Source organism: Gorilla gorilla, chromosome 16 (assembly GCF_029281585.2).
Source record: "Gorilla gorilla gorilla isolate KB3781 chromosome 16, NHGRI_mGorGor1-v2.1_pri, whole genome shotgun sequence".
NCBI classification, from domain to species: domain Eukaryota; kingdom Metazoa; phylum Chordata; class Mammalia; order Primates; family Hominidae; genus Gorilla; species Gorilla gorilla.
The window spans coordinates 24,089,146-24,109,930 of NC_073240.2; the positions used below are offsets into that span (position 1 = coordinate 24,089,146).

General features: G+C 43.4%; 2 protein-coding genes and 1 long non-coding RNA gene across 3 annotated transcripts in view; 1 reads left to right on the top strand and 2 right to left on the bottom strand.

Annotated features, from left to right (window-relative positions):
* Positions 1-20,785, top strand: part of LOC115930126 (engulfment and cell motility protein 2-like) — a 50,135-nt gene that overhangs the window by 7,704 nt on the left and 21,646 nt on the right. Inside the window, exons 2-5 of the mRNA XM_055363312.2 lie at positions 11,711-11,783; positions 16,389-16,571; positions 18,449-18,548; positions 19,901-20,058. Coding sequence (XP_055219287.2) covers positions 16,435-16,571; positions 18,449-18,548; positions 19,901-20,058 — 395 coding nt within the window. The 5' untranslated portion in view covers positions 11,711-11,783; positions 16,389-16,434. The remainder of the gene's footprint in view (positions 1-11,710; positions 11,784-16,388; positions 16,572-18,448; positions 18,549-19,900; positions 20,059-20,785) is intronic.
* LOC129527061 (carnosine N-methyltransferase-like) lies at positions 8,166-12,332 on the bottom strand. The gene has a single exon (XM_055363311.2). It carries the CDS (start codon positions 9,932-9,934, stop codon positions 8,615-8,617), a length of 1,320 nt encoding a protein of 439 aa, XP_055219286.2. The 5' UTR covers positions 9,935-12,332; the 3' UTR covers positions 8,166-8,614.
* The window catches only part of LOC129527062 (uncharacterized), a 38,119-nt gene continuing 34,909 nt past the window's right edge, over positions 17,576-20,785 (bottom strand). The window contains exon 2 of the long non-coding RNA XR_008671918.2: positions 17,576-17,899. This is a non-coding gene — a long non-coding RNA (uncharacterized lncRNA). The remainder of the gene's footprint in view (positions 17,900-20,785) is intronic.

Genomic DNA, 20,785 nt, shown 5'->3' on the forward strand with positions numbered 1-20,785 from the left:
GGAGTGCTATCTTTTGTTACAATGGTGAGTTCTTGTGAAGGTTTCTTAGCCTCAGTGTGCTTTGGTTTCAGATACACAAACCAGAAATTGCCACAAAGCACTTGCTGGGGGTCAAGTGCAGAGCCACCTGCTTTCTCATGGCTTTCCAGCAATACCAGATAACCTGGGATCAAATTCTGGCTGTGCCACTTGCTAGCTGTGTGACACTGAGCCTGCTACTTAACTCTTCTGTGCCTCTATTTTCTTATCTCTAAAGTGGGGATAATAACATACCACACAGCGTTGCTGTGCAGATTAAATTAATTAGTATATATAGAGCCCTTAAAATAGTGCCTTAGCATTATGTAATTGTTAGCTAATGTCATCATGTAAGGAAGTATTATGTAGAGGGATCAGTCATAAGACCTTGGCTTCAGACCCAATTCTGAAGTGTTGGGTTGACTTACTGTTTTCTTTTCCCTCCCTTCCTTTTTTTTCTTCCTTCCTTCATTTGGGAGGGAGGTGTAGATAGAGGTACATGGAGAAGAAGTTTGTCGATCCATCTGAACTTCAGTTGCCTTACCTGTAAGATAGGAATGTTTTTCAGAGTTCTTATGAGCATCAACTAAAATAATGCTATAGAAGTGAGCAATCAACTATAAAGAGGCTACCTGGGCTGGGCATAGTGGCTCACGCCTATAATCCCAGCACTTTGGGAGGCTGAGGCGGGTGGATCACCTGAGGTCAGGAGTTCAAGAGCAGCCTGGCCAACATGGTGAAACCCATCTCTACTAAAAATACAAAAATTAGCTGGGTGTGGTGGCGAGCACCTGTAATCCCAGCTACTTGGGAGGCTGAGGCAGGAGAATCGCTTGAACCCAGGAGGTGGAGGTTGCAGTGAGCGGAGATCGCACCATTGCACTCCAGCCTGGGAGACAGCGAGACTCCATCTCAAAAAAAAAAAAAAAAAGGCTGGGCACGGTGGCTCACGCCTGTAATCCCAGCACTTTGGGAGGCCGAGGCAGGCTGATCACGAGGTCAGCAGATCGAGACCATCCTGGCGAACACAGTGAAACCCTGTCTCTACTAAAAATACAAAAAAAAAAAAAAAAAAAATTTAGCCGGGCGTGGTGGCGGGTGCCTGTAGTCCCAGCTACTCAGGAGGCTGAGGCAGGAGAATGGCGAGAACCCGGGGGCAGAGCTTGCAGTGAGCAGAGATCGCGCCACTGCACTCCAGCCTGGGAGACAGCGAGACTCCGTCTCAAAAAAATAAATAAATAAAAATAAAAATAAAAATAAAGACACTACCTGTACGTTACTATTAGATATACGATTACTACGAAGTTACTGTATAACCGATCTGTTGCAAACAAATCAGACTTACCTAGTGGATAAGAGCAAACCAGAGCAAACCTGTGGATTTTGCTGTCATTAATTCAGCCATTGTTAATTAAGTGCTTACCCAGTACCATCATCTTATGCCAGTGATGCTGCTGTCTTCTCAGACCTTCATTTTAGAGTTCCTGCAGAACTTGGGGGCAGTTTTGGTCTTAGGCTTATTAGTTGCAATGAGTAGATACATAGACTAGCTTAATTTATAGGAGTTTTATTGGCAGGATACAGTGGACTTTCAGGTACCCCAAGCATAGGAAGTATAGCCACGTAATCGGGAAAGTTACCAGGTAATGGCTTTTCCCATCTTTCTGATTTCTGGCCTCAGCTCATTTATATATTTCTGGATTCCTCTTGCAGAATCACTTCCTCTGAAAGGCTCTTGGTTTTTTATTCTCCGTATTTTTGGCTTATGCGAATCTTTGGCTTGCCATGGTAACTGCTCTGAAGCTTACTATGATCTTACTTCTCCAGGGCCCATTATCACCCAGTTCCCTTAGTCTGTGTCTTTTATTTGTTTGTATGTATGTATGTATTTATTTTTATGATGGAGTGTCACTCTGTAGCCCAGGCTGGAGTGTAATGGTGCAATCTAGGCTCACTGCAACCTCTGCCTCCCAGGTTCAAGTGATCCTCCCTGCCTCAGCCTCCTGAGTAGTTGGGATTACAGGCACCTGCCATCACGCCCAGCTAATTTTTGTATTTTTAGTACAGACGGGGTTTCTCCATGTTGGCCAGGCTGGTCGTGAACTCCTAACCTCAGGTGATCCACCTGCCTCGGCCTCCCAAAGTGCTGGGATTACAGGCGTGAGTCACCACGCCTGGCCAATCTGTGTATTTTAAATTCAAGAGAAAGAATTGGAAAAATTCAGCTAAAGTTGGGTATTCACTTTGGTCCCATCAGCTATGGCAGGGTTGTGGAGAGTGTCATTCAGTTCAGATAGGCTGCCTGGGCTTTGTGGGAAGGACAGAGTCACTGAGAATGGGGGCTTATTAATACCTTTCAAATAGTTCAGTAGTTGCAAATCTCCATGCTTTAAAATGTATATGAACTTTTGAACAGCTGAGAATCATTCAGTGCTAACTTTAATAAACAGAGCATCAACCTAGGATATGTCATATGGGGTCAAGAGAAAATAATAGGTATAACATAATGAGCTTTGGCTTAATTATCTCCAAAGATGGTTTTCAGAAAGGAGTTAAAAATAATGTGGTTTGTTTCTTAGCAGCACCATCGAAATTAAGGAAGGGTGTAACTTCATTTGGTGAGGACTTTAAAATGGGCATCCTCACTTGGATTTTTAAAATTCCACTTAAGAATCATGGACTTTTAGACTTAGAAGTCACCTGAGACATGCTTTAGTTCTACACTCACATCTTTCTTTCTTTCTTTTTTTTTTTTTTCGAGACGGAGTCTTGCTCTTTCGCCCAGGCCGGACTGCAGTGGTGCGATCTCTATCTCGGCTCACTGCAAGCTCCGCTTCCCAGGTTCATGCCATTCTCCTGCCTCAGCCTCCTGAGTAGCTGGGACTACAGGCGCCCGCCACTGTGTCTGGCTAATTTTTTGTATTTTTAGTAGAGACAGGGTTTCACCATGTTAGCCAGGATGGTCTCGATGTCCTGGCCTCATGATCCACCCGCCTCGGCCTCCCAAAGTGCTGGGATTACAAGCATGAGCCACCGCACCTGGCCTACACTCACATCTTTCAATAGAAGAAAACCGAGATTTGGTTAAAGGGGCATGTATACATCGTGAAAGACCTAGGATTGGGTCCTGAGGCCTTTGGCTCTAAATCCAGTCACTTTTTTCAGCAGGGACAATTATCCATCCCTCAATAGAAGAAAACTGAGATTTGGTTAAAGGGGCATGTATACATCATGAAAGACCTAGGATTGGGTCTTGAGGCCTTCAGCTCTAAATCCAGTCACTTTTTTCACCAGGGACAATTATCCCAGCCCAGCGCTCTTTCTGTTGTGCCTTTTGTACCTGCTTATTTTAAAAATAAGAAGAAGCCAAACTGAAAAACAAATGATCTAAAAAGTCATATTGTATAGTTCCGTTTATATGGAGTACAAAAACAGGCAAAACTCATGGATGATGATAAGAAGTCAGAAATTCCCCTTTAAAGGACTGAAAGGATTGACAGGAAGAGGAAGTATGAAGTAATTTTCTAGGGTGATGAAAATGTTCAGTGTCTCGTTTTGAGTGGCGGTTACAGGGAGATGCATGTGTATATGTCTATTATGTATATGCATACAAACATGTACACTTAAGCCCTCTGCATTTTATTGTATGTAAATTATATCTCAGTTTTTAAAATTGACCTCACAACCATGCAGTCCTAGTCTACTAATTGCAGCCGCTTTGCCGATAAGGATAAGGACGCATCTCTAGGCATCCAGAGATTGATGGCGCCACCCCTGGAACGAGAACTCCCTGCCCTGCTGTAACTGCAGCAGAGCATTCTCCCCAGAAGTTATGCTGATAGGGCCAGTTTCTTTTCTGAGGTTTGTTGTGTGTCTAGGCATGTAAAAATTACTGTGAAAAATTCTGCCACGAGCCACAGAAGTTATGGAAGCTTTGGGGGCCATAAGGCCAACCCACTTCAATCCCTTTAGGCTGCGTTTAATTGCAGTGGACAGAAGTTGAAGCTGGCTCAGAGGAAAAGGGGAAAGCACTGGCTGAAGCCAGTCCGAGTTCTGTCCCCCTATTATGACTTACTAGCTGGGTGACCTTGGTCACTTGACAAAACACTGAGCTATAGTTGTGCCATCTTCAAATGCAGGTGATAATCCTCTTCTGCCTAATTGATGGTGCTGCTGGGAGGACACAATAAAATAAGTGAAAGCACTTTGAAAACTAGTTCCTTTACATTGTCATGGTCTGGAAATGCTGGTTTTTTATGACAGTAGACTTCTGAAGCATCCCGTTCTGACTAGGAAATGGTCATGAAAGCATCCCTCTTTCTGAGGCCGGGGGGCTTGTGGGGGACAGGACTTTTACTCCTTTTCATCAAAGAGGTTTATACTTATCAGGCTGTGAGAACTGGCATCTGCGTTTAGGCTGAAAAATTGATAGCATACATGCATAATAGCCTCACAACAGCTATGCTTTGTATGCCAGGAGAGGCAGGTGGTCCCCATTAGCAAGACATGAATTGTGGGTGAATGGCTAAATCTGGAGGATGCAGAAAGGTCTTTTTCATTAAGAGAGAGCCCTCTCCTGGCCAGGAGCGGTGGCTCACGCCTGTAATCCCAGCACTTTGGGAGGCCGAGGCAGGCAGATGATGAGGTCAGGAGATCAAGACCATCCTGGCTAACACGGTGAAACCCCGTCTCAACTAAAAATACAAAAAAATTAGCCGGGCGTGGTGGCGGGCGCCTGTAGTCCCAGCTACTTGGGAGGCCGAGGCAGGAGAATGGCGTGAACCCGGGAGGCGGAGCTTGCAGTGAGCCAAGATCGCAGCCACTGCACTCCAGCCTGGGCGAGAGAGCGAGACTCCGTCTCAAAAAAAAAAAAAAAAAAAAAAAGCCCTCTCCTGAACCTGTAGGCAAGGAGTGTAAATATACATCGAAATAATCCATCAGCCAAGTGACTTCCCTTCGTCAGACCTTGGAGAGAGAATGCTTTAGTTACTGCTTGGAATACCAGTAAGCTATCAGAGTTGCCTAGGATACCAGTCATATGGGCCCATCTTCCAGACTTGCTCAAGATAATTTATTTTCCTTTATTTTGGAGAGAAGTGGGGGAGGTGGTCAGAGGTACTTGCAAAGCCTTGTCCTTATAAGACGGGCCCTTGTGTGAAGATATCTTTATCTCCCTCTACTTGAGTTGTCAGCTGCTATTGCCCTTGGCAATAGGGATGAAAATAGCATTTCCTGTCCCAGTTCTCTTCCCCATTTTCTGATGTCATCCCACACAGAGGTGGCTTTGCATAGTGTCCTTTGAGGGGAAAGGAGTGGCATTGATAAGTGCGGGGGAAGCAAGAGAGCATGTAGCTGTGCCCCGCTGATGCTGGGATCTTCCTAGGATGACTGCAGAACAGAAGTAGCCTGGCTCCTCCAGCTAACCACTCAACCAAGAAAAGCCTGGCTATTCTTATCTGTTTTGGAGCATATGCTTCTCTCCTAAAGGGGGCCAGCCCCTCCACACCTGTGGGTATTTCTCGTCAGGTGGGATGAGAGACTGAGAAAAGAAATAAGACACAGAGACAAAGTATAGAGAAAGAACAGTGGCCCAGGGGACCGGCGCTCAGCATACGGAGGACCCGCACCAGCACTGCTCTTGAGTTGCCTCAGTATTTGTTGAGCACTATCTCTACCATCTTGGAGAGGGGGATGTGGCAGGACTATAGGGTAATAGTGGGGAGAGGGTCAGCAGGAAAACATGTGAGTAAAGGTCTCTGTGTCATAAATAAGTTTAAGGAAAGGTGCTGTGCCTCGATGTGCATGTAGGCCAGATTTATGTTTGACTCTACACAAACATCTCAGTGTAGTAAAGAGCAGTATTGCCACCAGCATGTCTCACCTCCAGCCTCAAGGTGGTTTTCTCCTATCTTTTTTTTTTATAGCAATTGGCAGACCTTAATATTCAAGAAAAATTAATTTCATCATACACATTAAAAATATAGGAAATTTCATGCAGACATGAAGCTTCCAATTCAGCTTTTGTGGCAACTTTTAGAATGAGAGTTACATATAAATACAGTACATTTTACAGTTACCAAACTTCATAATTTTATACTGTGATTTTTACAGCTTCTCCTTATATTGTACGTATTCCACCTTGCTCACTTGATTAGCATACCCTATATCTACACTGCTTCAGAATATAGAAATTAAACAAAAAAACATAAGCACAATGGACTATCTCCTCCCATTTCATAAAGTAAATGAAAATGTTTGTGTATAAAGCTAAGTTAAGAAAAACATTTTAAACTTTAAGGCTTACATACTTTAGTAGCTAGGACTAAAATTAAGAAATACAAAGTTAAATAAATCCTCCAGTGATACTTCTATTATTGATTGATACCACATTTTCAAGTTTAGAATATATTAACTGCAAAAGCTGTAAGAAAAAAAGTGATGCAAATTTGTATAGAACATTTAAAAAACAATATTCATGATATGAGGGATAAATTAACAAATGAAGTAACTGATTTCAGAATTAACTAAAACATGTGCTATAATTTAGAAATTTAACATTATTAAAGAAAACCTAATAGAAAAAAAATTAATTAATAAAGCCAACCCACCAGTGTCAACCTGTTTTTGCCTGTGACAAAAACAAAGATCATTTGTTTTGATACAAGTTGTAAAAAAGTGAATACTAGTCAGTGAATAAAAAGTATGTCTAAGCCATTGAAAAACAGCATGCATTCCTTTCTGTTCAATTGATTTTTAAAAAATACTTATGTATTTTGCAAGTTTTCTTCTTTTAAAACAATAATTTGAGTCTTTTTTTCTTCCTTGCCACTAAATTCAAACTCATTCATGTAAGTAATAAGAATTTCCACCAAATGAACATCTGCTAAGTATTGAGGGACACAAAAAAGAGAAATCTTTAAAAAAAAAAAAAAAGGTTACAGTCTCCCCAATTTTGACATGTCAGATTAACTACATGAAACCCTCTATTGCATAGTGAGAGTAAAGGTCACAAAAGTCCCATCGCTGTACACGGAAAAGGTCCCTCCAACTAGTAAGATGCCAGATAGGGTAGTGACTCCCCAGCCTAAGTGACAACAAAGGTCTAAAGATTTACAAGTAACTTTTCCTATTAAAACATGACATTTATGCAACCAGCACATTACTGAGATTAAATCCATCTAATTTAAATTGCCACAGAGGTCATTTAAAGCAATCACAATCATCTGTGAAAATATTCAAGAAGAGTTCTTCCTTTTCTCCAAGAAAAGGCTAAAACATTAGTCATCTCTACTTTCCAAGCTACTGGAAACAGAATATCATACATTAAAAAATATAAAGGAAAGCTCCCTCCAATAAAGATCTGCTAGAGGTAGAAATTTAAAGCAGCATATACTGTTTAAGCTCCATCTATCAGGGAACAAAATTGGTATTAATCTGAAATTACATGATGGCTGCTGCTTACAATATTGAAGACACAGACCACGGGCAGTAATTTATCCCTGAATTTCATAATCAAAATTCCCCACATTAATACTATTATGACAGTTTTTCCTAGTATATAATTTTTTTAATGAAAAAAGTGCTTGCCTTCATAATCCAGATAATCTAAAGAAAAGACATTATTGTAAACATCACACTGTCAAACTCCGTATTCATTTAGAGTCTGAAAATCACATATTTCAAATGGGTAAATTTTATTCTTATTTTCTCTGTTTCCTAGCACTACTTTTAATAAAGGCTTTTTATTTCTCACTTTGAATGTTGAGATCTCGTATATTTCAAAGTGATCCATGATGAGTATGCTTTCATAAAGTGTTCAGTTTATTGTGGCCAAAAGACTTGGATATTTCTGAGTTACTTGAATATATTTTACCGGCCTGTGATGCTATTAAATTTAACATTTCATAAAAAAGAAATGTTTGATGCTTCTTTAAGTTCATCTGAGCCAGAAAATACAAAATTAAATTAATCTGAATGATAAAAGAATAGACACAGGCCAGGCGCGGTGGTACATGCCTATAGTCCTAGCTACTCAGGAGGCTAAGGCAGGAAGATCGCTTGAGTCCAGGAGTTTGAGGTTACAGTGAGCTATGATCGTGCCACTGCACTCCGGCCTGGGAGACAGAGCGGGATCCTGTCTCTGAAGAAAAAAAAAAAAAAAAAAGACACATTTTACGCATAGTTTTCTTAGATTGAAAGTGAACAAAGTCCCAACTCCAGATGTTGAATATGACTGAGGATCCTTAGACTCTTCTAAAAGTTACATGTGCAATGCATACAAAACAACAAAAAAAGGAAGATTATTATGGACTTCAATACTATTAGTCATTAATTCAGCAGACTTGCAATGGACAGCATCATGAAGACACTGGAGATCAGGGATTTTTTTTCCTACTGAAACACAATTCTGGGCTTCAAGGAAAAAGTATACTTCAAGACATTTCCTCCATTTTTACTTGTGCTAAATTTCGTTAGGAATAAGAAGGCACCACTGATTTGAGGTTGTGTCCTGTCATCACTGATAGTTGATTTTGAGTCGTTGATTTCAGCATTTGTTCTTACTAAACTTTTTTCCAGGTGGTATCACTTGAGACCATTATTGTGGCTTACGGACCACAAACAAGACACATTCATAGTAGTATTTCATCATAGAGAGATCATTCACAGTATATGTTGACAATACAGATTCTTTTTCCACCTCTACCTTGAATCCATACTGCAGAACAACGTTTTTTATATCCTCATAGCTCAATTCTATGGAAAGTTCATTTGCCAGATTTTCAAAGTGGTACAGCAGAGGACCTAGATTTATCCAAATTCCACCTGGCTTGAGTATTTTCCATATTGTATCAATATAATCAATTACATTGTGAGCTGTGTCTATGAAGAAACAGGTAGCAATACAGTCCCAGGTATTGCATTCTGAATAAATCTCTTGAAAATCTCCTGCTGTCATAGAAAAGTTAGAACCAGGAGGAAGACTGTGGGGGTCAACATCAGGGAAAAAGATGGGTCGAATCTGATCAGCTGATCTCCGGTTATTGCTAAACTGATGGATCCAAGGATAAAGTTTATATTTATTAATTTCAGAACATCTGTTGAGTACAAAGTTGGAAGAAAAGAGCATAAAAAAACTCCATTGATTTCCTTGACAAGCATAACCTAGCATAGATATTTCCCAGGCCAGTCTTCCTAGTCCAGCACCAGGTACCAGAATATTTACTTTAGAAGGATCCCATCTCTCTTTTGGAAAATTTTTTAAAATTTCTTTAATGATTGGCTGGTAACAGGCATCCCTTTCTGCTTTCCCAGTTTCACTCCAGTCTCTCACAAACTGTTTCAGCGTGGATTTTAACTTATCCATGTCAAATGTAGATGCTGGCATAATCTTTCCATTCCCATCTCCATATTCTTTATTTTCAAACATATGTATGCAATCATTCACAATGGTCAGTAGTATTTCTTGATTGTGATCAATGCATTTCCGGATCTTGTCCAAGTGAAGAAGAAACTGAAGAAGTAGTTTCTGTTGGTTAGCTGGAAGTGATCGAAACTGTCTTTCTGTTCGGTTCACCCGCTCATGCATACCGGTGCCGTAGTAGCGGAAGGCATTAATGATCTTCCAGAAGTGCTCACGCTCAAGCCTCTCCTCCTCCTCCTCGGTGCTGCGCGTGGCCGTCGCCGCTGCTGCCGAAACCGCCGCGGCTGAGCCCCAACGCCCGGCGGAAAACTGCACTTCCACCTCCTCGCTGCCACCGCCTCCTCCCCCGCAGCCCTCGGGCAGCCGGGAGGTGGGCAGCAGAGGGCGACGGCGTCGCTGCATCGCCGCCGCGGCCCTCGGCCTGGCTCGCTTGCGTCTCTCCGCCTCTCCTATCTTAGTAAATAGAATGTATGATCGGGTTTTACACCGAGACATTCCATTCCCAGGGACGAGCAGGAGACAGATGCCTTCCTCTTATCTCAACTGCAAAGAGGCCTTCCTCTTTTGCTAGTCCTCCTCAGCATAGACCCTTTACGGATGTCGGGCTGGGGGATGGTCAGGTCTTTCCCTTCCCACCAGGCCATATCTCAGGCTGTCTCAGTGGGGAGAAACCTTGGACAATACCCAGGCTTTCTTGGGCAGAGGTCCCTGCATCCTTCCGCAGTGCATTGTGTCCCTGGGTACTCGAGATTAGAGAATGGCGATGACTTTTACCAAGCATACTGCCTTCAAACACATTTTTAACAAAGCACATCCTGCACAGCCCTAAATCAATTAAACCATGAGTCAACACAGCACATGTCTCTGTGGGCACAGTGTTGGGGCTAGGTTTACAGATTAACCACATCTCAGGGCAGTGGCATTTTTCTTAGTACAGAACAAAATGGAGTTTCTTATGTCTACTTCTTTCTACATAGACACAGTAACAGTCTGATCTCTCTTTCCCCCACACTCTCCTCCCAAGGTCTCAAGACAGGAATTTGCAGTAAATACGTTCTTCTACCACTGAGTTCTCTTGACTCTTAAACTGACGTGCCACATTGGCACATGTTGCTACTGGCTGATCTATGGATGATAGACAGTTTGTCCCATTTTTTCTTGCTGATTTAATGTCAAAAAACAAAACCCCAAGGAGAGGTTGTGGTATGATCTAGAAAAATTCAAACCAAGTAGTTTCATGTGTTACTTTATGCAGTGTCTGTCTGCAGACTCTTCAAAACATGTAACGAGTGAAAAATGAAGATGTACTCTGACTTTTTCTATCTTTCAGATTCTTTCTCCCCAGGCAGCTGTGTCTGTGTTCTTGTCTCGCAGAATTAGAGCCCATTGGTTGGGAAAAATGCCACCACCATCAGACATTGTCAAAGTGGCCATTGAGTGTCCAGATGCTAATGCCCAGCTCCTTGAAATCGACCAGGTACACTCCTGAAGTGAGGAAAGGCACCTGGGGAGTGCATGGCAGAGGATATCTTGAGGGATGGGGACTACTGGCATCAAGAGTAAGAACCAGCAACAGGGAGGCTAAGCTTTGGGCCTCGCCCACCCTAGGGAAGGTCGGTCACCATGGCTTGGGAGAGGCTTCCTCTTTAACAAAAGCTGTTAGGAAAGAAGTACATTCTCATGCCCCGGCTTGACCCTCCTTGGCAGGCTCCCTTGTCTGAACCTTGGCTTGGGTAGGATGTTGCTGCTATTGAAGGCTCTTTCTTTTTCAGAAATGGCCACTGGCATCCATTATCAAGGAAGTTTGTGATGGGTAGGTTGAAATGGACCTTGTTTTTGACAGTGGCAGCTCTGACTGAAGGAGCACTGCCACACCTTGAGGGGAGTTCTGGGAAGGATCTCCAGTTAGGCAGGTCCCCAGAAAGGGGCTCTTGGGAATCACTGTCTTGGGAAGGAAGTACAGTTGACAGCAATACCCATAAGACGTTTATACTTCTTAATTTTTTCCTGTAAGTCTAGCATTGCCCTGCTTGAAGTTGTGGTAGGATCTGAGACCCCTCCTCAGTTCTGCACACTTCCTTTTGTGGTGCTTGTCTTTACAAAAGGCTGAGGCTGTGATTTTTTCAACATAACAACCTAAAGCTTTGTTTTTTTCCACTGTATTCCAAATAGGCCACCTGATCCCTTGAGCAACTCTATTGAAAATGACTTATGAGAAGCTTCTGGACAAGAGAGTGGCCAAGTGGGATATACTGTTTTTCTCTTGCGTAGGTGGTCATTGCCAAACCCAGACTATTACACCCTCCGTCATGCAGATGGTCCTCAGCTGTACATCACTGAACAGGTTAGTATGGGGAGAGGCAAAATCAACATGGGCCTTGCTTGGAAGTAAATGACCCAAGGAGACAGCACTATTTATCTTCACTCAGCATCCAGGTAGCTTCCATGTGTTGGGTAAAGAGTCACTCCCTGGGCAGACTGGGAAGCACCAGCCCTTGTTCCTCCCTAGTGGCTGGAAAAAGGTGGCTTTTACTTCCTGAGGGCCCAGGGTGCTAGAAGAGGATCTTAGAAGCTCTTTGCCAAGGAATAAGCAGGAGAAGAGGGCCCGACTGAAGAGCCTGTTACATCTACTGTGAAAAAGACAAAACATTATGTTGATTCAACTTGCTTGTACCACTTTAACATTTTATCTTAGTTACCTTTGTTGTTTCTTTGCTTTTCACTACCCAGACTCACAGTGACGTTAAGAATGGGACAATCGGGCCAGGCATGGTGGCTCACGCCTGTAATCCTGCACTTTGGGAGGCCGAGGCGGGCGGATCATGAGGTCAGGAGATCAAGACCATCCTGGCTAACACGGTGAAACCCCGTCTCTACTAAAAATACAAAAAAAAAAAAAAAATTAGCTGGACGTGGTGGCGGGTGCCTGTAGTCCCAGCTACTCGGGAGGCTGAGGCAGGAGAATGGCATGAACCCAGGAGGTGGAGCTTGCAGTGAGCCGAGATCGTGCCACTGCACTCCAGCCTGGGCGACAAAGTGAGACTCCGTCTCAGAAAAAAAAAAAAAAAAAAATGGGACAATCTTACAACTGGCTATCTCCCCGGTAGGTATTCTTCCTTCCTTAGGAGTTTATTCATGTCACAAACAAATAAGAGCACCTACCATGGGCCAGGCTCTGTTCTAGAAACAAGGACTCTGGAGATTAAAAAGTCAGTCCTTTTGTATCAGGACATAATATAGGAAGATAAGAGTGTCTTGGTTCTCACCACCTAGTGGGGAGTAAACACATGCAATTGAAGGCCTGTCTCAAGGATCTTGTGAGAAAGTTGCTTAGAGAGCTGTGGGAACTCACAAAGGGAACCACCTAACTCAGCCTGGAAATTTCCAGAAAGCCTTGCCAGAGAAAGGGTCACTTAGCTCAGATGTTAAAGGATGAGCAAGAATTAGCTGGAGAAATAAGAAAAGGAAAAGTATTCCAGTCAGAGAAATCAGCATATGCCAAGGCACAGAGGTTTGCTGTGTTTGGGAAAAGCAGAAGTGCTGGGTGGCTGGAGGCTTGTAGCAATCATTGAAAAGCCAGATATTCAATGTTCCTTGATGGCCTGCTCATAGGTTTGAACTCTGTCCAGAAGGAAACTAGGGATATTGAAGGATTTTAAGCAGGAAGATATGTTATGTTTAGATTTTAAGTTTTAGAAAGATGACTTTAGTGACCGTGTGGAAGATGGGCCTTAAGAAGTAGGTTGGTGGTAGTAGGAACCTTTTAAGAGGCAAATGAGGAATGTTAACAGCCCAGTGAAGGCAAATGGTAATGGAGATGAAAGGATATGAAGAGTATCTAGGAGGTAACCTTTATGAGTATGGTGATACGCTGGATGTGGACGGAAAGGGGAGAATGGAGAATGACCCTGGTTTTTGCAAGAGCAGCCCTTAAAGGTCACCAAGGAAGCAACCAGAAGGGTAGAAAGAACACCAAGAATGTGAAGTGACTGAGGAGCTTTGGTCAGGGAGAGTGTCAGGATTGAGGAAAATATGGTCTGCAATTTTTAATGAGCAGAGAAATTTAGCAAACTGAGAACAGAAAAGCTGTCTTATGACTTGGGAGGTGAAGAGGACCTTGGTGATCTTCAGAAAAAAGTTATGGTGCGGAGACCAGGTGGCCAGACTGAAGTGAGTCAAGTAAAAGAAAGGTAAAAAAGTAAGGACTTTGAGTCTACTGCTGTATCAAGAAGCTTGGTTTTAAAAGAAAACACAGAGAAGGTAATAACGTGAAGGGGATGTAGAGTCAAAAAGATGCACTTTTTAAAAGCCGTAAAGCATTCATGTGTTTCACAAATCAAAAATTTGCACAGAGATGTAGCAAAAGGTCTCCCTGCAACTCCTGTCCCCATCTGCCCAGTTCCTCACCTTTCTGACCCTTCCTGGTTGTTGTTTCTGTTTCAATTTTTTATGTGCCCTTAAGAATGTGTTAAGATGGAAGAGAGGAAGGTTGAAGGTGCAGGAAAGCAGGTAATCAATAGAACAGGATCTTAGTGGACCAGGAGAGGAAGGACTCAAAGCCCAGGTAGAGGGAATCACCTTGACTGCTAAGCCCATGAGGAAGACAGCCAATATGATTGCACCTTTGGTTACATTCGTAGAAGCGCAGCTAGCAAAATAAGGGCGTGATGGCACCTCTTTTCTTGGTGCAGAGAGAGAGACTGGTTCATCTGAGAGGAGGGGAGGTATGAAGTGGTATCAGCCAACCTTTACTGAATGCCTGTATTTTCCTAAATACTTTGTGTAATTAAATCATCTAATCTTTACAAACATCCCACGAGATAGGTATTCTTAATAGCCACATTCTGTAGACAAGGAAACCAAGGCTTAGAGAGGTTAAATTACTTGCCACTTGTCACACAGCTAATAAAATAGCCAAGCCTGCTCTCAGACCCAGGTCTGTCTGACTCTAGGCCCATATTCCTCCCATCATGTTCTTCTGCCTCCCCCTCTTCTCCTGAACTCTTCTCATCTTAAGGACTTCATTCTTCCCTCCTAAGCTCTGGTAATTTAATATGACAGCCTGGGAGTTACACACTTTTATGGAAGTGCCGACACATTTCAGACCTCTTGCACAGTGCAGTTGCCTTTCCCAGAAGCACATCTCTCTGGAGCGGGAGGCAGCAGCCCAGAAATGCTGTATCAGGAGGAAAATTGACAGAGTTGGAAGTTTCTAAGTGGGATGCAGATGAGTGCTCTTCAGATTGTTCTATGCTGTGACCTTTTCCTGTGGCGCACGTTTTGTCCACTGTAGACAGAATGAGGGCTTCTCTATCACAGAGAGCATTGTGCTGTGAAGGGCCAGCTTTGTAATAGTAAAAGAGGAGAGGCAAAGGGGAGAGGGACAACAGGCCTGACTCCATGGTGGCAGCAGGAATTGGGCTCCAGTCACTTGCTTAACACTGAGAAAAAGAAGACAGGAGTGTTTTTGCTCTTAAGCCTCTTCCTTTCTAGTGGAGAACATTAAATTAACACCCAAAAAACAGTATGAAGAAACAGTAAATTGTGAGGTACTATGTACTGACAAGCTCAGCAGAAGGAAAGCCCAGTGAATGCTAGAGGAGGGATTTTAGCCACAGTTTGCAGAAAAAGAGGCAGGCATCCTGCTAGGAAAAGTTCATGTGCTAGGAGGAGGTTTTGTCTTCATCAGCCTTCATTTTCAAAAAATGATTGGGAAATTGTTTCTGGCTCCTTGATATTCTTAAAAGTTCTCCAGAACTATTACTTTGAGGAATAATCATATGGATTTTGAGAGAAAGTTTTTAAAAAATTATCAAGCTTTTCACATTTTAGGATTAAAAGGGACCTTAGAGAACATTAGATTAAATTCTTCACCCAATGCAAGAATCCCTTCTACAGCATCTTTGACAGTTGTCCACATTCTCCTTGATTGCTTCTGGTGACAGGGAGCTTAATACCTCAAGAGAAACGTCTTCTGCTAACAGTTTTATAAATTTTATTTTATTTTATTTTATTTTTTGAGATGGAGTCTTGCTGTGTTGCCCAGGCTGGAGTGCAGTGGCATGATCTTGGCTCACTGCAACCTCTGCCTCCTGGGTTCAAGCGATTCTCCTGCCTTAGCCTCCTGAGTAGCTGGGATTACAGGTGCATGCCACCATGCCCGGCTAATTTTTGCATTTTTAGTAGAGATGGGATTTCACCATGTTGGTCAGGTTGGTCTCAAACTCCCGACCTCGTGATCTGCCTGTCTCGGCCTCCCAAAGTGCTGGGATTACGGGTGTGAGCCACTGCGCCCGGCCAGTTTTATTTATTTTTTTTATTTTTGAGAGAGAGTCTTGCTCTATGACCCAGGCTGCAGCGCAGTGGTACAGTCTTAGCTTACTGCAACCTTGAACTCCTGGGCTCAAGCAATCTTCCCACCTCAGCCTCATGAGTAGCTAGGACTACAGGTGTGCACCACCATACCTGGCTCATTTTTAAAAATTTTTTGTGGAGACAGGGTGTCACTCTGTTGCCCAAGCTGGTGTCTAACTTCTGGTCTCAAGCAATCCTCCTGCCTTGGCCTTTCAAAGCCTTGGGATTATAGGCATGAGCCACTGCACCCAGCCAGACAGCTTTAATTAATAGAAAACCTTCCTCTATTAAACCAATATCTGTTTCTCTGTGACTCATTAGTGGGCCTCCCAGATGTCTCCAGTGTTCCCTTGGTAGGAATTTTTTTAATCCATAGACCAGAGTGGTACAGAAAAGATACAGATAAATACAGACTGGTTTTGGCATGCTAATAACTCCCTGATTGATCCCACAATTTAGCAACTCCTAAGCAGTGTTAAAAAAGCTAGTTCTGCCTCAGGTTTGGATGTCCACAGAAGAGCCTCTGTGAGCTATCCACAGAGTAGTAACCTGCTCCAAGGAGCAGATGGCACATGTCTTGTCCCTGGTTTCCTAGTCCCAGGCTGCACGCCCAGCTGATGGAGAGGACCTAGTCATCCAACATGGAGACCCGGCTGGATACCATGAAGATGCTGGCCAAGCTCTCTGCTGACGTGACTTTTGCTACTGAGTTCATCAACATGGATGGCATCATTGTGCTGACGAGGCTTGGGGAAAATGGAACCAAACTCTTGTCCCAGTGAGTATGACTAAGGTCTCATTCCAGGGACTTCAGTGATTTACTACATCCCACAGGGCATCCTAGTCTCATTTCCATCAAGTCACATAAGGAGTTTATTGAATACCACCTATGTACAGAGCAGTGTGCAAAGCACTAGAGTCCATACCGAGAGATATAATTCCATGTTGTTCTTCTAAATCTTGTAGTATAGTTGGGCTCTCACAAATTAAATAATAGTACAAAACAGTACTGTGCCAAGGGAGCAGTAAAAATAGGGGCTAGAGAAGGCAGTAGGAGAGCGGTCAGGTCGTGACAGACCTGTTAATTGCTGGAAATGCTTGGTCTGATGAGGGTTACTGAGCACATGGTCCAATATGTTCCAGGTGTGTGTCCATCTGTAACCACCCCCTGCTCCCTCTCTCTCAAGTCACCTTCCACCACCACACACACACACACACACACACACACACCCCTTCCTTTGTGTTTACCACAGGTTACAACCTACCAAGTCACCATCTCCCTGCCACACTTTTGCACAGGGAGGAGGAGACCAGAACTTTATGATACCCACAAACATTTTCATCATACCCCAGAGTTGACATGCATGAGGTAGGCAGCTGTGCCTTGTGAAGAGCAGTCAGTAAACAGGTGCTTGGAGCCTAAGCTGCCAAAGAGGGAATCAGAAATCTCAGCCCATAGATGAACTATGGAAATTTTCAGCCAAATCGAGTAACTAATCATAGATATTTGTTTTACATCTTGGATCTTCCAGCTGTACTCAAGTCCTGAAGCCTTCAGCTGCCATCAGCACTGACATAGTTCTACAGTCTCCCGAGAGTGCAGGGTTAGACTGGCCTTAGTTTCCCTCTCTTTAGCCTGAGGATAATAATAGCTACCTTGCAGTATTATTGTGAGAAGTATTGTTAATGAGACTGTGTCTGAACATGCTTTGTAAATGGGCATATCATCTGTTAATTCTAGAGCACTGTACAGATGTATAAAGGAGAAGAGAGAAAAGAGAAAACATTTTAATCTTTATTCTCTATCAGCACTAGAATAAGAGCTTTGCATACATCATCATCTTGCCCTCTCCACAATCCTGTGAGGTTAACGCTGTGAGACTAACTTGATTTTTACAGAGGAAGACATTGAATTTTGAAAAGATAAAATTTGCTTGGTTAGTAAGGTGGACAAGAACTGAGCCCATCTCTTGCACTCTACTGCCTCTTGGCCCAAAGGTTAACATGGCGCTTGTGCCTCCTTAGGTTCCCCCAATAGGTGTTGGAGTTTGACAAGGGTCCGATGTCTTCTTTGGTCTTGAGAAATAGATAAGTGATTCTGTGTCCCTAGGATGAAGCACATAGAGAAGAAAGTTCTAATCACCCAGCAGCATTTTTTTTGGCAGTGATAGATACCTGGGCTGAACCTGCTCTACTTGCTAGGTGTGCGCACAGGCACTTACAGTTACAGTTGCATCGACTGATTTCCCATGGGGTGTTCACATTAAAATTCATCTTTTTTTTTTTTTTTTTGAGACGGAGTCTGGCTCTGTCACCCAGGCTGGAGTGCAGTGGCCCAGTCTCGGCTCACTGCCAGCTCCACCTCCCAGGTTCATGCCATTCTCCTGCCTCAGCCTCCTGAGTAGCTGGGACTACAGGTGCCCGCCACCACACCTGGCTAATTTTTTTGTATTTTTTAGTACAGACGGGGTTTCACCATGTTAGCCAGGATGGTCTCGATCTCCTGATCTCATGATCCACCCGCCTCAGCCTCCCAAAGTGCTGAGATTACAGGCATGAGCCACCACACCCAGCCTAAAATTCATCTTTTTTTGTGGCTGCCCTCACACCTGTGTTTCCCAATCTGCATCTTTGTCTATTTTGTATGTGTCTCAGCTACAGTGATATGCTGGCATTCACCCTGACTGCCTTCCTAGAGCTCATGGACCGTGGCATTGTCTCCTGGGACATGGTTTCAATCACCTTTATTAAGCAGGTGAGGCATCCAACATTCTATCTTTCTCTCCTCCCTCAGCTGCCAGTTCACAGGGTTTAAGGGGAGATACAAGCAATATGGCTATTTTGGTGATATCAGCTTTATATTCCCTGGGGCCAGATTTTTAATTCTCAAGCTCCGGTCTTTTGTGGCTTCTGAAAGATTTGGATTTTGTTATACTCTCAGGGCCTGTACTGAGATGGAACTGGACCGTCAGAACTAAATATGATCAAAGTAGAGTTAGATTGTCAGTGAGACTGGGGATAAAGCCAGCCAGTCAACCAGGACTATCCCTGAGTCTTTTGACCGACTTCCTGAGCTCTCTCTTCTCTTTGGATTAAAAAAAAATGTGCATTTCATTTGCAAATCTGCTTTCTATTTACAAATCTGCAAGGTAGCCTGTTTGGATTGTCAGACTAAGCTCAGTGGGTAGGAGAGGGTACTTCTGGTTTTACCTTCCTTTCTTTTATACAAAGGAGCAGTGTCAATTCAGAAAACATTGAATAATATTCTATCTGCTGCCCTAGAACTTCACTTATCATTGGCTTAGGACATTGGGACTCCCCGACACTGGACACAAGTGAAATGACCATGTGTCAGGTATATTATAATGGGGATTGAGAAGAAGGATTAGAGTAAAAGGCTTCAAGGTCCTTTCTACCTCTCAAAGTCTAAGTGTGTTTAGGGAGAATGTGTGTCAGGGGAGGAATACATGGAGATAAAATGAGATCCCAGTATGAGTAAAATCCTCTGCTGTTTTTTTTTTCTTTTGATGGAGTCTCACTCTGTCACCCAGGCTGGAGTGCAGTGGCGCGATCTCAGCTCACTGCAAGCTCTGCCTCCCGGGTTCACACCATTCTCCTGCCTCAGCCTCCCGAGTAGCTGGGACTACAGGTACCCACCACCACACCCGGCTAATTTTTTGTATTTTTAGTAGAGATGGGGTTTCATAGTGCTAGCCAGGATGGTCTCGATCTCCTGACCTCGTGATCGCCTGCCTTGGCCTCCCAAAGTGCTGGGATTACAGGTGTGAGCCACCACACCTGGCAATCTTCTGCTTTTTTTATACCCCACTTTCTCATGCTGGAACTCTTATTTTGATAAAAAGAATTAAGCTTTTAGATTTTGAGGAAACACGATAAGTGGATACTATAATCTGAAATTAAGGTATCCATGCCAAGGGAATCCCTGGCACATTGGCCAGGGTAGCCGTAAACCAGGTACCACTGTCCACCTAGCAATAGCTGCCCAAATGTGAAGCAGAGAGAGCTCCAAGGGCTAACATCAGATGCTAAGCTTCTATCTTTCTTAGGCCCTGAGCTTCTCAATTGATGTGCCATCTCTGGGCCTAGATTGCAGGGTATGTGAGCCAGCCCATGGTGGACGTTTCAGTCCTTCAGAGGTCCCTGGCCATCCTGGAGAGCGTAGTCCACACCAGAAGATACCAGAGTCTGTACCAGAAGATAGCTGAGGAAATCACCGTGGGACAGCTCATCTCACACTTCCAGGTGTGAGTAAAAGACCCTACACCTCCCTCCCTTCACTTGTCTGTCCTCTTCTCTCCTCTTATTTGAAGTCTTCCAATCCTACTCTGCTTTGCTTATATTCCAAGCTGCTGGTTGGCTTCTTCATTCATCGCCTCTTTCACACTCCTGCCAGAATTTCTGCCATCATTCAGACCTCATCATGTCATGCTCCTGCCTAAAATCCTCTGTAACTCTCTCTGCCCCTTAGGTTAAAATGAAGATTTTCCCAGTCTTCCCATACTGCCCTAGTACCAGGCAAAATTAGATGCTTTCTCCCCACATGAGCCCAGTAGTCTGTTTGTACCTATGATAATTATATAAAATACTGGATTTTTATTATCTGTTGCCCATTTTGAACATAGAGCCCCCTAGAAACAGAGATCAATGATTGTCATATCCCCTGTTTAGATTTAAGTAGAGGCTCAATTAGTACTTGCTGAATGAATGCTTACTGAACTGACGATGCGCTGTGGGTGATTGTAAGAAGTATCACACAGGGCGTGAGTTTGGAATATCAATTCAAATCCAGGCTCTTCTGCATACTGGGTCTCTGCTATCAGCAAGTAACCTAGTCTCTTCTGGCCTCAGTTTCTTCATCTCTGGACTAGGTTAATCATCTTCACTTCTCACGTGAGGATCAAAGGAGATTTTAAAAAAGTCTAGCATAGTGGCCAGCACAGGTTAAGTATTCAGTAAATTCAGGGGCTTTTT